Source organism: Trichechus manatus, unplaced genomic scaffold (assembly GCF_000243295.1).
Source record: "Trichechus manatus latirostris isolate Lorelei unplaced genomic scaffold, TriManLat1.0 scaffold00036, whole genome shotgun sequence".
Classification (NCBI taxonomy): Eukaryota; Metazoa; Chordata; class Mammalia; order Sirenia; family Trichechidae; genus Trichechus; species Trichechus manatus.
The window spans coordinates 6,351,077-6,367,240 of record NW_004443972.1 but is presented as its reverse complement, the minus strand read 5'-3'; the positions used below and the strand labels follow the sequence as shown (position 1 = coordinate 6,367,240).

Genomic DNA, 16,164 nt, shown 5'->3' with positions numbered 1-16,164 from the left:
AATTGCTAAGTCAAAGGATTTGTGCATTTTAACATTATTTTGCATTTTACATTTTGATAGATGGGGCAAAATTTCTTTTAAAAATGCTTGTACTTCTCTATACTAATAGCAACACTGGTGCTTCCTCATACTCTGGCTAACACTGGGTTTTGTTTTTTTTTTTTTTTCTAATTTTTGCCAATCTAATTGTGGAAAAATGGTATCTCATCATTTCAATATGTATTTCTTATGAGTGGGGTTAAGCTTCTTCATATTTGCCTGCCGTTTACCTTTCTTCTTTATGCTCTTCTGACTTTGACTTTGAAGCTAAGGGGATCTCTGTACCCCTTAGGTGCCAGACTCGAGTGTGTGAGCATGGCGTGGACAAAGTCGAGAGCTATTTGTTGGCAAGGACCTTGCATTTTTCATTCGGTGACCTCGGCTTGAGCAAGGCTGGGAAGTCCTTGGGCAGGTAAGGGGTGGGGAGAGACGTTGGGGAGATAATGAGGGCGTAGGAAATTGGATCCAGATTACAACTGAGCACAGGACAGACGCAACACCCGGAGAATCCCCAAGTCCCTGCCTGGGAATCCTCCGGGGCTCCTTCTACCGTAGTTTCAAAAGTTGCGAAACTATTAGACGCGTCCGGACAGGCGCTGGCAGCAGCAGTCAGGAGTCGGTGCTCCCATCCAGCGGCCATGAAGCCGAAGAACATCTTGGTGGAGTGGAGGGGCCGCTCTTCGGACGAACTGTCGCCAAGAGAGCGAAAACCAAAACCGAAACCAAAACCTGCAGACTTGACCCAGCCCCCCGGCTTCGGTTCAGGCTTCCTGGCGGCAGCGGTGGACACCTCTCTCCTCCGCCATGGCAAGTTGCTTTTGTTCTGGGTTTTGCGGTTGCAGGGCTGTCTCCATCCCGTCCCATCGGTCCCCCAGAAGGGTGCGGAGCCAGGTGGGCAGGGGCGGCGCGCAGAGTGACCCCCGCCCCAGCGAGCGAGCCTTTGTTTACCTTCCGTTACCTGCTCGTTACAATTTTGGGCTCTCAGACAGCTCAGATCAGGCTCTGCGAGGGAGGCGCAGCTCCAAAGGGATAGAGCGCAGACTGCCACCTTCCGCACCCAGTACCCGTTTGTCCGGGGGACAGAGCTGTTTCGTCAAACATTCTGCTTCGCAAGCTATGTTAGTGCTTGACTGTTCTTTCACTCTTAGGGCAATCAGAGGGAAGAGAATTACCGAGAAATGGAGGCCACAGCTTCCACTTGAAAAGGGCCAGTGAGAAGGGATTCGCGCCAAGGACGCAAGTTGGGAAGGAATCTTGATGTCTTCTGTCAGCCTTAGTGTGAATTCTTCTCTTTTGTAGCCTTAGTTCTTTCTTTAGAGACACAAAGGGCTCTGTATTTTCACCGTCTGTGCTGGCTAGAGAGAACAGCAAATTCAACATTTAGTCTTCCGTGTTCTTTCCATTAGGCCTTTTAAAGCAGTGGCAAAGCTTTTAATCCCTGGTATGAAAAACTAGGGCTCCAGAAATGCAAAAGCAGTTGTGAAATGCAAGTGCGTTTTTTAGCAGGAGGCAGTAAAGGAATCATCAATGAAAATAAACTGATTTTGGGAAAAGGAATATAAACAAATGCAATGAATGTATCTTCTAATTATTTCTTCCTATTGCTGTTTTTTTTTTTTTTTTTTTTGCTAGGGGTTAGCCTTGTTTACAAAAACACTAAAACTATTTCTGCGTATATATGTATATATATTTGCTTTCTGATATGATGGCCAGAATCTCTTAAAATATATCATTGATACAGGGAAAATATCACTACCTTACTACCTGTTGGCTAAAATGCTGCTCTTGTTTTGAAATCCTGTATTTTTATGTTGTAACTCTTTAAAGGACTGCCTTTCTCCAAGACATCTTTTTCTTTCTTAGGTGGATAGAAGAAATTAATAACTGTCATTGCTCGTAATTGACTTAAGTAAAATTATGTATGTTTACTATGCTGTCTAGAAAGAAAGGGAAGAATATTGGCAGGTCATTGAAATAATTTTTAAGATGATTCTTAAAAATTAGTGAGGTCTTACAAAACTAGACCGTATTTCTACTGCTGTCTTTTAAAAATATTGGCTCAGGCAGAAATTCTTTTGATTTCAAAGATAAATTACATTTAGACACTTGAATAAAGAAATATGGCATTAGTATCCATGAGGACGTCAAGGTGGAGTAAGATTTTTCTGAATTTAAGTTGATTGAAAGTTTTTTCTTTGATGTTGATTAAGATCAAAAAAGCAATTCACTAGCCATTTACTCATTGCAGTTGATGTGGGCTGTTAGAGCAAAATGTTATTCTGTAAATCCTGTGACACATCCTGTGGAAGTAAGATTCCCTGAAAGCTGAACAGTCTCTTTCATTATTTTTTGTCTCTTCTAAGGGAGAACTATCTTGGGGAAATTATGTAATATCACTACCACTTGGAGTAAGAACACTTTGATATATTTTTACTATTTCAATATACAATCTAGTTGTTTGTGAATAATATTTTAAAGTTTCAGTTTTCCTCCATTTATAGTACCTCCTGTAACAAAGTCAATAGATAATGACGAGTTTTAATTTTAGGAGACACTACCTTTGTTTTATATATGGCCAACGTGAGCCATTTTCGTACCTCCCTCTAACCCCCTCTGTATAGGCTGTGGGCTCTTTCCTGGACAGCTTTCCCTTCGTTGCCTCATTAATTTAAATTTACCTCAGCTTTTAAAGCCTCTCTTTCAGGAAGCCTTCTTTGAAACTGCTTTAGCTAGAATTAATCTTGCTTCTTAATCTTGGATGACATTTATTGTACAGTTTAGCATCTTATTGTGAAAGGTCTTGAATCTTTTTAAAATTGTTGGGTATTGGTCTGCTTCCTCCTGTCGAGAAATAGGTCTCCCTCTTTTGTGCCTACCAAACTCTGTTGAAATGATTTATTTTTGTCTGCCACCCTCTCTTCCTTAAGGTAGAGGCCCTTGTTTTTTATGTTGGTAATCCTGGGCCTGTCCAGGTGCCACACAGGTAATAAATGCTTAGTGCATTTTTATGGTGGAACTGAATTTCACGGCAAAGGGTATGTTTTATTTCTTTGTATGAGTCATTTATGGTGTCCAGCATATTGGTAGGCTTAGGACATGTGCTTAATTAATGCTGCATTTATTCTTAATTAACTAACTGACAAGATACTGGGTATTGGCTTTCAGAGATTGCCTCTCTTAATTTCATCATTTCAGACATATTTTAAGAAATTCACCTGCACGCTGTGAGCTAAAACACTGTTGCCACTTTGAGATTGAAATCAGAATGGTGAATATGTCTCCACTGCCTTTTATTTTTTTTAACATACCGGTTGTCATTGAATCGACTCTGACTCATGGCGACCCCGTGTGTCTCAGAGTAGAATTGTGCTCCGCAGGGTTTTCAATAGCTCATTAATTGGTCTTTCTTCTGGTGCCTCTGGATAGACTTGAACCTCCAACCTTTCATTTGCACCACTGAGGAACTATTTTTTTTTTTAAAGCATGTCTTAGTTATCTAGTGCTGCTATAACAGAAATACCACAAGTGGATGGTTTTAACAAAGCGAAGTTTATTTCCTTACAGTAAAGTACGCTAAAAGTCCAAATTCAGGGTATCAGCTCCAGGGGAAGGCTTTCTCTCTCTCCGCCTTCTCATCAGTGTTCCCCCAGACGGGGAGCTTCTCTGCGCAGGGACCCCTTGTCCAAAGGACACGCTCTGCTCCTGGTACTGCTTTCTTGATGGTATGAGGTCCCCCATTCTCTGCTTGCTTTCCTTTCCTTTTATCTCTTGTAAGGTAAAAGGTGGTGCAGGCCACACCCTAGGGAAACTCCTTTACATTGGATCAGGGATGTGACCTGGGTAAATGTGGTGTTACAATCCCACCCTAATCCTCTGTAACATAAAATTACAATCACAAAATGGAGGCCAACCACACAATTCTGGGAATCATGGCCCAGCCAAATTGATACACACATTTTTGGGGGGACATAATTCAAACCATGACAAAGCATCTCTTAATTTCATTTGTTTCTAGCTGAAATACCAAATATGAGAGAGGGTTCATATCTTGGGTGCTATCATCATTGACTTTCGTCATTATTTATTGAATTCCTACTGTGAAAAATGAGAGTTTCACTCATGTAACCTCTGACTTATTCCCCCATCTTCCAAGCTTGAAAGTTGTAATATTATTTTTAATTCTTCTATGGGTTATCTTTGTAGTTTCAATAAAATACGTAAAATTTAGATGTTATTGTTAGGTGCTGTTGAGTCAGTTCCAACTCTATGTACAACAGAATGAAACACTGCCCGATCCTGTGCCATCCTCACAATCGTTATTATGCTTGAGCTCATTGTCGCAGCCTCTGTGTCAGTTCGTCTCGTTGAGGGTCTTCCTCTTTTTCGCTGACCCTCTACTTCACCAAGCATGATGACCTTCTCCAGGGACTGGTTCCTCTGGATAACATGTCCAAAGTATATGAGACGAGTTCTTGCCATCCTCACTTCTAAGGAGCATTCTGGCTGTACTTCTTCTGAGACAAACTTGTTCGTTCTTCTAGCAATCTATGGTATATTCAATATTCTCCGCCAACACCATAATTCAAAGGTGTTGATTCTTCTCCGGTCTTCCTTATTCATTGTTCAGCTTTTGCATGCATATGAGGTGATTGAAAATATCATGGCTTGGGTCAGGCCCATCTTAGTCCTCAAAATGACATCTTTGCTTTTCCACACTTTAAAGACGTCTTTTGCAGCATATTTGCCTAATGCAGTACGTCATTTGATTTCTTGACTGCTGTTTCCATGGATGTTGATTGTGGATCCAAGTAAAGTGAAATCTTTGACAACTTCAGTTTTTCTCTGTTTATCATGATGTTGTTTATTGGTCCAGTTGTGAGGATTTTTGTTTTCTTTATGTTGAGACGCAATCCATACTGAAGGCTATTGTCTTTGATCTTCCTCAGTAAGTGCTTCAAGTCCTCTTCACTTTCAGCAAGCAATGTTGTGTCATCGCAGGTTATTAATGAGTCTTCCTCCAATTCTGATGCCTTGTTCTTCATATAGTCCAGCTTCTCAGATTATTTGCTCAGCATACAGATTGAATAATTATGATGTAAGGGTACAACCCTGGCGTACACCTTTCCTGACTTTAAACTACACAGTATTCTCCCTTGTTCTTTTCAAATGACTGCCTCTTGATCTATGTACAGGTTCCTCATGAGCACAATTAAGTGTTCTGGAATTCCCGTTCTTCACAGTGTTATCCATAATTTGTTATGATCCACACAGTCGAATGCCTTTGCATAGTCAATAAAACACAAGTAAACATCTTTCTGGTATTCTCTGCTTTCAGCCAAGATCCATCTGACATGAACAATGATATCCCTCATTCCACATCATCTTCTGAATCCGGCTTGAACTTCTGGCAGTTTCCGGTTGATGTACTACTGCAGCTGCTTTTGAATGATCTTCAGCAGAATTTTACTTGCATGTAATACTAATGATATTGTTTGATAATTTCTGTATTTTATTGGATCACCTTTCTTTGGAATGGGCACGAATATGGATCTCCTCCAGTACGTTGGCCAGGGAGCTGTCTGCCAAATTTGACGTAGAAGAGTGAGCATTAGTTTGTTGAAACATCTCAATTGTTATTCTGTCAATTTCTGGAGCCTTTCCCTCCAGTGCAACTTGGACTCCTTCCTTCAGTACCATCGGTTCCTGATCATATGCTACCTCCTGAAATGGTTGAATGTAGACCACTTCTTTTTGATACATTGACTCTGTGTATTCCTTCCATCTTCTTTTTATCTTTCCTGGGTCATTCAATATTTTCCCTGTAGAATCCTTCAGTATTGCAGCTTGAGGCTTGAATTTTTTTTCAGTTCTTTCAGCTTGAGAAATGCTCAGTGTGTTCTTCCCTTTTGGTTTTCTAACTCCAGGTCTTTGCATATTTCATTAGAATACTTTGTCTTCTTGAGCTGCCCTTTGAAATCTTCTGTTCGGCACTTTTACTTCATCATTTCTTCCATTCGCTTTAGCTACTCTGTCTTCAAGAGCAAGTTTCTGAGTCTCTTCTGACATCTATTTTGGTCTTTTCTTTCTTTCCTGTCTTTTTAATGACCTTTTGTTTTCTTTGTGTATGATGTCCTTGATGTCATTCTACAACTCGTCTGGTCTTCCGTCATTAGTGTTCAGTGCATCAACTCTATTCATGCACTGGTCTCTAAATTCAGGTCAGATACACCCAAGGCCGTATTTTGACTCTCGTGGACTTGCTCTAATTTTCTTCAGCTTCAACTTGAACTTGCAAATGAGCAGTTGATGATCTGTTCCGTAGTCGGTCTCTGGCCTTGTTCTGACTGATGATATTTAGCTTCTTTATTGTCTCTTTCCACATGTAGTCAGTTTGATTCCTGTGTATTCCATCTGGTGAGGTCCATGTGTATAGTCACCGTTTATGGTGTTGAAAACAAGTATTTGCAGTGAAGAAGCCCTTGGTCTTGTAAAATTCTTTCATGGGATCTCCAGTGTCATTTCTATCACCAAGGCCATATTTTCCAATTACTGATCCTTCTTTGTTTCCAGCTTTCTCATTCCAGTCAACAGTAATTATCAATGTATCTTGATTGCATGTTTGATCATTTTCAGACTTCAGAATTTGGTAAAAATCTTCAGTTTCCTCATCTTTGGCCTTTGTGGTTGGTGTGTAAATTTGAATAATAGTCGTGTTAATGGGTTTTCCTTGTAGGTGTATGGATATTATCCTATCACTGACAGCGTTGTACTTTAGGATAGATCCTGAAATGTTCCTTTTGACCATGAATACGATACCATTTCTCTTCAGTTTGTTATTCCCAGCATAGTAGACCTTATTTTCTGATTCAGAATGGCTAATACCAGTCCATTTCGCTCACTAATGCCTAAAATATCAATCTGTATGCATCCCATTTCATTTTGATAGCTTCCAATTTTCCTAGATTCATACTTCATACAATCCATGTTCTGATTATTAATGAATGTTCTAATTTTGAGTTGTGCTACCTCAGCAAATGAGGGTGCCAAAAGCTTTACTCCATCCATGTCATTAAGGTTGACTCTACTTTGAGGAGGCAGCCCTTCCCCAGTTGAATTTTGAGTGCTTTCCAACTTGAGGGGCTCATTTTCCGGCACTACACCAGATAATGTTCTACTGCTATTCATAAGGTTTTCACTGGCCAATTTTTTTTGGAGGTAGACTGCCATGTCCTTCTTCCTGGTCTGTCTTAGTCTGGAAGCTCCACTGAAACCTGTCGACTATGGGTGATCCTGATGGTATATGAAATACCGGTGGCATAACTTCCAGCATCACAGCAGCACACAAGCCACCACAGTACGGCAAACTGACAGACGCATGGGGAAGATTTTTATAGTATTACATTATACCCTGTAATGTAAAAGATTATTTTACTTTTTTCTCAATTTCTATTACCTCTGCCTTTATCTTTACACTGACAGGTTTGAATATCTTCGTTTTAATGTAATTACATTTAAGTCAGGTATTTTGAAGACTTAGCCAGTTTATTCTAAAAGTTAAATACCAACAATACTATTTATATTATGATGTAAATAGTGAACACTGTTTATAGCAGGCTAATAGTGTGCACCTGTCGGTCCAGTATCATGAACCTTTTACCACTCACAGAAAAATATTCCTAATAGCTGGGTCAAATGGATGATCTTTTTTTGTAATCATAACTTACTCAAAAACATACCACTTTTTAGTTTGCTTATGATCTTTAAGGTAAGGCCCTTTTAAATGCCAGAAAGGGGAGGGCATTCTCTGGGGTGCCCACACCCATGCTAGCGGGTCAAACTCTCCTGAAAGCGTTCATTCAGTTTTTTAATTTTTTTCAATAAATAATTCTGAAGTTTTTTACCTGAAGTTGTGGGGTCAGCTGTCTTCATTGTAGTGTGTGTATGTATGTACGCAAGCTTGTGTCCATACATACGGGGTAGGGAGTGTGGGGAGTTAGCTGGAAATTATTTTGCCAATAGCCTTTCAACGAACCTCTGTGTTTTTGGTCCCTTTTTTTCATTTCCCCTTTTTACATGTTACTCAACTTCTGCCATACAGATTGTCACCTCTCTGCTGCAACCCCTTTTTGCTTATTCTGGGTTGCAGCTACTGCACTTTCTCTTATCCTTTCACATACTTCTCTGCATGTTTGGTCTTCCAGAAATTTGTTGAAATCTTTCCCATACTGATTGCTGCCCTTAACTGAGTTTATGCTTTTACTTTTGTTGTGTTTTGTTATTCTCTTACTTTCTGTTTCGCTCTAAGGGACAGGTGACTGTGCATTTCTTAGACTGTCTCCTTGACCTTGGAGGTCAGAAGTAATATTTTGCTTATCCTCAGCGGAGTCCTGTGCACCCAGAGCACATAGGACTGTTAACTGTGGGGTCTATTAACTTTCACTTGGGCCCATGAAACATCTTGTCATCCTGGGGCGATTTAGGACAGATTATGTCTGAGCTCTGGTGTAATCAGTCTGGACTGACTAAGCACTTGGAGAGCCTTATCTATCTACTTTTCTAGACAGGGCTGGGGACAAGTGAAAGCATTTAAACAGAGGCACCTTAAGTGGATGATACAAGAAGTTCAAAGAGTCAAATCAGGGAAGATATTGTGCTTAGCATGGTGGCAGGGTCCGAAACAGCATGTACTCTCTGTGGTTGAGTTCGATCTCAGATGTGTGCTGGAAGGCAGGATTTAACTCCACTGTGACCCCCATGTATTGCCAGGATTTTTTTTTATGATAACTGCTTCTCTGATTCTGACAATAAAAATAGGGGTTGTATTTCTTATTGGTTTATTTACTTTGGAATCTACAATTAAGAAAACATATCGACTGCTAAACCAAGAGAACATACAGCGACCTCTAAACTACCATATTTTGTGGTTAGTTTGCTTTTTATTTTATTTGTTTTGTGTGATATCTCTTGATCTTTTCATTTGTGACTTCTCCCATTATTTTTGTTGTTAGGTGCCGTTGAGTCGATTTTGACTCATAGTGACCCCATATGATAGAGTAGGGCTGCCTTATAGGGTTTTCTTGCCTGTAATCTTTATGGGAGCAGATCGAGAGGTCTTTCTCCTGCAGAACCACTGGGTGGGTTCCAACTGTCACCCTTTTGGTCAGCAAACGAGCACTTAACTGTTATGCCACCAGGTTTCCTTCCTAAAATCAGACAAATAGTAACAATATTTTCCATTTATAAAAATAAAGATTTCACTTTTTACATTTCTCAAATTCACATAGAGGTTATGTTGGTGGATAATGTGAAGCAAGGATCTATCTTTAATTTTGTTTTTCAAGCATCTAACCAGCTGCAATAGCACCTTTGTTAAATAAGATAGCCTCTCCCACTGGCATGTGATCTCACCTTTATTCAGTAGAGTCTTACATTTTTAAAGCGTATCCTACCATTTCTCTTCCAGGCATCAATTTCAAATGTCAAGGAATCTGAAGTTTCCGAAAGAACGGTTGTAGTTGCTGGTCTTCCGGTTGGTAGTTTTAGTGATCAGTCGCTGGCCAAATTAGTGAAGATTTACTTCCAAGATATTAAGAATGAGGGTGGAGATGTTGAAGATGTGATATATCCAACAAGAACCAAGGGAGTTGCATATGTAACATTCAAGGAAAAAAAAGGTATTTCCAAATCGAATTTGTGTAATCTAAGAAATGAATCTTCAGTGAAATTTTAAAAATGCATTCCATTAAAATGATTCTTGCGATTGGTAAAGTTATAAGTCGTTTTAAAAAAAATTGTATTCTGAATATAAAAGTGGAAAATATTACATTAGTAAGAATATATGTCAAAATGGCTCATGATGAAGGTGTTAGTAACTGTAAAACTCTCAAACTTTTTTTTCAATATTTTGAATCCTTCTATCTCTTGGGATAAAAGTGATGAATTTTATTGTATAAAACCTGTAAAACACAGTAAAAAAAAAAAAGCAAAGAAAAACCCCACAGTAAGACAGTACACAATGCTGGGGAAGCCAGCACAGCTTGCACAAGGCAAGGTCACGGAAGCTCCATAGACATGTCCAAGCCCCCTGAGGGACCAAATTGCTGCGCTGAGGGCTGTGGGGACCATGATCTCAGGGAACCTCTAGCTCAACTGGCTTAACATAGTTGATAAAGAAAATGTTCTACATTCAACTTTGGTGAGTAGTGTCTGGGGTCTTAAAAGCCTGTGAATGGCCATCTAAGATACTCCACTGGTCTCACCCCTTCGGAAGCAAGGGACAATGAGGAAATAGATACAAGGGAAAGATTAGTCCAAAGGACTTATGGACCACAACTACCACGGCTTCCACCAGACTGAGTCCAGTACAACTAGATGGTGCATGGCTACCACTGCTGACTGCTCTGACAGGGATCACAGTAGAGGGTCCCGGACAGAGCTGGAGAAAAACATAGAACAAAATTCTAACTTACAAAAAAGACCAGACTTATCGACCTGACAGAGACTGGAGAAACCCCAAGAGTATGGCCCCTGGACACCCTTTTAGCTCTGTAATGAAGTCACTCCTGAGGTTCACCGTTCAGCCAAAGATTAGACAGGCCCATAAAACAAAATGAGACTAAAGGAGTACAGCAGCGCAGGGGCAAGGACTAGAAGGCAGGAGGGGACAGGAAAGCTGGTAACAGGGAACCCCAGGTCAAGAAGGGAGAGTGTTGACATGTCATGGGGTTGTTAACCAATGTCATAAAACAGTATGTATATGAACTGTTTAATGAGAAGTCTAGTTTATTCTATAAACCTTCATCTAAAATACATTTAAAAAACCCACAAATTTATCTATACTCTCACAACAAAGAGATAACTACTTTGGGAGTTTTGAAGTGACTTTTGCGATATAATTATACTGTCTACTTTTATTTGTTCAGACCAATGATAATGAGACACAGCACTCAAATGGATATTCTAATATAGTGTCTGCTTTATTACTGGTAAAGTTGGATTGGAGAAATATGGCTTGGCTCTGAGATCAGATTGAGCCATTCTGTTTCCTACCTTCCAACTCCGAGTGAGGAGAGTTGGTCTGCAGGAGACATTTGCCCCTCCAGCCTCATGGAGGCGGCAGTCTTCTTTACTGTGTAGTGGCTGGCGGAATGGAGTGCCAGAGAAAGATGAGTTTCCAGTCCAGCCTCTTGGAGGTGAAACTAGGAGCTGAGAAAGAGCACTTGCTCTGCTTGAAGGAAGACAAGTTCTAGAGAGAGATCCAAAAGACTATGGATTATTAATACCTTTGTCTTCCACCATTAGTTAGGTCATTCCTTCTCAATGTGGCTGTGCAGATAAAGGATGGCGGGAAGGGTGGAAGCTTCCTCCATATTTCTCCAAGGGAATGTCAGTGTTGTTGGAAGTTAACATTCGATGTGTTGAATTGGTAACTCAGGGAGAGGACTCATTTATTCATAAACTCAGCAAGTGTTTATTGGGTGTCTATTTGTGAGGCACCACTCTAGGCCTTGAAGACACAGCAGGGAATTAAACAGGCAAAATGTTTTCTTTCATGAAACATACAGCTGATGGGGGTAAACCCATTGCTGCCAAGTCGATTCTGACTCATAGCGACCCTATAAGAAAGAGAATTGCCCCATAGTGTTTCCAAGGCTGTAATCTTTACGGAAGCAGACTGCTACATCTTTCTTCAGTGGAGTGGCTGGTGAGTTTGAACCACCAACCTTTTGGTTAGCAGCTGAGTGCTTAACCCGTGTACCACCAGGGCTCCTTCTGATTGGGATAGATAGCCAATAAACGAATAAATGTATATATAATATATGTTGGATGGTGACAAGTGCTACGAAAAAATATAAAGGGGAGTAAGGGATTAGAGTGTCTTAGAGGGTGCTATTTTAGATAAGGTGATTAGGGAAATACTCTGTTTAGGTGACTTTTGAGTAGAATGAAGTAAGGCAATAATTTATGCAATATGAGGGGGAGAACATTCTAGGCTGAGGGAGGAGCTGATAAAAATGCCCTGTGGTGGGAGCATGCTGGACACCTTGAACAGATAGGAGGTCTGTGTGGCTCAAGTTTAATCAGCAGTGGGGAGAGGGATAGGAGATGTGGTTAGACATGGAGCTGGAGCCTAGTTTATGGAAAATAACTTATAGGTCAAGGCTAAGTCTCTGGATTTTATTCTGAGTGAAATGGTGGGTTTTGAATAGAGGATTGACAAGACTTGACTGCCTTTTCTTAGGCAGTCATTCTGGCTGCTGCATGAAGAATGGGCGACTATTATAATCATTGCTGGCTTTGACTAGAGTGGTGGCAGGGCAAGTGATGAGAACTGGTGGATATTCAGGATTTGCTCATGGATCAGAGGTCATTTTCTGAGATTGGGAAGACTGGGGAAAGGGTACACTTGGGAGGGGTAGAGTTATTAAGTGTTGAGTTTTGGGCAACGACCTATTAGGGCAATGAAGTAGAGATTTCTAATAGGCAGAAAGGAGCAATGTGAAGGCTGAAAATAGAATTTTGAAAGATACAAGTGTAATGATGGTATCTAAAGCCATAGGAATTGTTGGGATCACCCAGGGAGTGGGTGAAGTTTAGCAAAGATGTGTGAAGCCTGAGGCTTGGGGCATGCCAATGTTCAGAGAATGGGAAGAGAAGGAGGATTAGTAAAAGGGACTGAGAAGGTCAGCTAGTGAGTTAGGAGGAAAACCAAGACAGTGTAGTATATCTTGGATTCAAGAAGGTAAAGTTTTCTTATGGCAGTAATTAACAGTGTGGGGATTTACTTTTAGGTTATAGTTTTCTATTCGTATATACACACACACACACACACACACACACACACACAGTGTGTGTGTTTTTAAAAGTATGATTAGGGTAATCTTTATACATAAAGTGAATTTCACTGTGTTAAAGTGGGAAGAAACAAGCTATTGGAATGTTGAATATACTGAAATAATGCAGGGGAAAAAAATCCCTTCAACGTTCTAGATAATAGAATTGAGCCATGTATTTTGCCACAAACACTTCTAACGGCAGAAATGTGTCCACTTAGTTGCAGAGAATGTCATCAGAAAAAAGAATCACCGTCTCGGAAAGAAGACTGTACAGGCTAAACTCACAGTCTCTCATTTGGGTGAAAAGGTAAGATGTGATTCCAAAGGTATGCTGACCCTCCTCGACCCCTTTTCTTCAGCAATGTCTTCCCTACTTAAGGAGACACAAAACACCCACCCTATTACTTCTAGAAAAGACAATGCGAACTTCCTGACTCAGGTCAGTGTAACACAGGCCAACCCTATGTCTTGAAACTTTTCTGTTATTGCCTACTGGTTTTATGTTTCTGTATGTCCAGTTAATGCTTTAAAGTGGCAGCGAGCTTTTGTGTTGCCCTAGATGATGTCCCGTGCCTACCTAAAGACTTTACTTTGGGGAAAAAAGCAATTAGGATGAGCATAATTTAAAAAAGAGTCAGGAAAGAAATAATAAGGAATGAGAAAAAAAGTTAAAGTTCAAAGCATTGGTTTACAAATTCCATTGTGTAAGAAACCTAGGGCTCTGTGGAGCCATGTGATGAACTTTGAAGCTGGGGACAACTTTAGGGGGACAAGATCAAAAGGATAGGGCCCTTATCCCTTATCCTCAGAGCAGAACCAGAACAATGTTCTGTCTATGGCTCTACATAAGATTTTGTTTCAAAAGAACATTCTGCAACTAAAAAACTTTTGACTATCTCTGTTTTGGGGTATGTGGTAAGGGACTGTCAATACTAAATTGAGCAATGTGGCCTTGATGGTACTGTGGGATCCCTTTGATGGGCTTCTGTGGTGCAAGAAGCCAGGATGTCTGGGCTGGGCAGTGGGGTCTGGTTTAAGGCAACCTCTGCGGGAGCAGAGAAAGAATGTGTTTATGTCATCTGCTTCACTAAGCAGTATAATTTCAATTTCTCTCTTTTTTATTTTAGGTCTTCTGCTCTGTAAATGCTATCCTTGATCTTTCTGTTTTTGGGAGTCAAGTTATTCTAGAAAAGCTGATAAGGGACCTGAAAAAGAAAATCCCAACTTTATTCTTCAGTTCTTTGGAGCACAATGGAAGAATCTCTGTTCATGGATCATTTCTGGCTATCAAGAGGCTCAGAGAATCTTTGTTGTTGAAAGCCAGTTCTCTTTTAGAAAAAAACAGGAATTTTATCAGTGAGGGAAAAAAGTTGAGTAGGCAAAGCCCCAAAGGGAGTCTACAGAGAAGTAATGACTCATTGGAGTCATTCAGGACCTTAGTACCTGAGACGACTGGAAGTGGAGAAACACTTGTTCTCGACACAGATGTGTTCCTTTACTTGAAACAGAAGTGCAGATGTTATGAAGGCACATTGAAAACATTTAATGTTCTAAGTCGGGAGAGAGTGGATAATGATGTTACCACAATTTATCTAAAAAGTGTTCAAGGTGGGTCTCAGCCAGACAATGTAAAGCATGTAAAACAGCTCATTAAGGAATATTCCTATTCTCTTCAGTTAGAGCTTAGAAAAGACACGATTGTTTTAGAAGGAAAGGAGAATAGAGAGCAAAGAACCATTAAATTGGCATGTGAGCAACTAAGTTTGATCTACCTTCAAGTGCTGGTAAATTGTTATAGGACACACATTGACATTATAGGGTCTTCTTCTGACATTTACCTATTTAGAAAACAGGTAATGAAGTTGATAGGGCAAAAGGTTAGTTACTAAAATCTCAGCAATAGTAATGTTAATGGCTGCGTCCTCAACAGAGCAATGACTGTATCATGCATATGCTAGCTTTACACACATTATCTCATTTAATCCTTACAACCGACTTTCGTTGTAGCAATTATTATGTTCATGTTATAGGCTCAGAAACTAGGATTGGGAGACGTTGAAACACTTTTCAAAGTTGTATAGCTGACACAAGGGATGGGGCTGGAGTTAACCCAGGCTGTCTGACTACAAAGATAATATCTGAGGTATAAAACTTTGGGGGAAAAAAAAAAAAACTTACTAAACTTTGAAGAAATCTCATTTTCTCTGCAGCCCCAAATTATTAGAAAAAGAAGTAGCCTTAATTCTAACATATGAGAAGTTTGAATGATTATTTTTATGCTGTTGGTAATTTCTTATTTACGAAGTTTGTGTTCGCTCTAAATAGAATGCTGGCAAAAACTACTTGATGCTACTTAAATGGAGAATATTTTTAAGGCAGGTAATTATAACTTGTAAATCTCATCATGGCAAGACTGCTGGGTGTGTGGAGCACTTTTACTCCTGCTTTTTTAGCTTAACAAAAGGCTTATATGAAGTGTTCATGCTTCTGTTATAAAGAATTCTGAAAGAAATTGTGTTTTTTCCCCCTCTTTATTTAGTCGTTATAATGTTAAAGTAATAGCATTTGAGGGTAAAATTGTGGATAATAATGTTGTTGTTAGTTGCCTTCAAGTGGATTCTGACCCATGGCGACCCTATGTGTGCAGAGTGCAGCTGCCCCCGAGGGTTTTCAAGTATGTGACCTTTCTAAAGCAGATCACTGAGCACATCTCCTGAGGTGCCTCGAGGTGGATTCAAACCGCCAACCTGGTAGTCTAGTGCTTGACCATTTGCACCACCCAGGGACTCCTGTGGGTAACAATAGCTTAGAGTTAAGTTGCCAGACACAATTCCAAGTGCTCTTCATAGCGTCATTCATCCAACCCTTCACTCGTTCAGTCCTTACAACATTCCTATGAGGTAGGTGATGTTTTTATTCCCATATCACAGATGAGGAAACTGAAGCACAGAGACATAACATAACTTGCCCATGCTCTTAACTACTGTGCTGTTCTTCTCCCTCTTATGAAACTAATTTCTGTCAATTCCACTTAGACAATTGAGAAACACGTCTGTAAAGATGACCCGTAAAAACCCATTGTTGTTGAGTCGGTTCTGAACTCATAGCAATCTTATAGGACAGAATGGAGCTGCCCCACAGGGTTCTAAGGCTGTAATCTTTAAGGAAGCAGACTGCCACATCTTTCTCATGCGGAGCCACTGGTGGTTTGAACCACTGACCTTTCGGTTAGCAGCTGAGCACTTAACCACTGCACCACCAGGGCTCCTTTCAAAAGATTACAGTAGAT

The 16,164-nt window shown here is 40.2% G+C and overlaps 1 protein-coding gene across 1 annotated transcript; it reads left to right on the top strand.

The window, feature by feature from the left end:
* Positions 1-473: 473 nt before the first annotated feature.
* RBM43 (RNA binding motif protein 43) lies at positions 474-15,050 on the top strand. Its single transcript, XM_023730388.1, has 4 exons — positions 474-846; positions 9,503-9,713; positions 13,094-13,182; positions 14,003-15,050. Exons 1-4 carry the CDS (start codon positions 844-846, stop codon positions 14,762-14,764), a joined length of 1,065 nt encoding a protein of 354 aa, XP_023586156.1. The 5' UTR covers positions 474-843; the 3' UTR covers positions 14,765-15,050.
* The last annotated feature ends 1,114 nt before the right edge of the window (positions 15,051-16,164 follow it).

Bases quoted from the DNA above. Each gene is read 5' to 3' on its own strand.
- RBM43 (XM_023730388.1), top strand. The intron at 9,714-13,093 runs GTATTTCCAAAT...GTGTCCACTTAG, and splicing joins AACATTCAAGGAAAAAAAAG to TTGCAGAGAATGTCATCAGA. The intron at 13,183-14,002 runs GTAAGATGTGAT...TTTTTATTTTAG, and splicing joins TCTCTCATTTGGGTGAAAAG to GTCTTCTGCTCTGTAAATGC.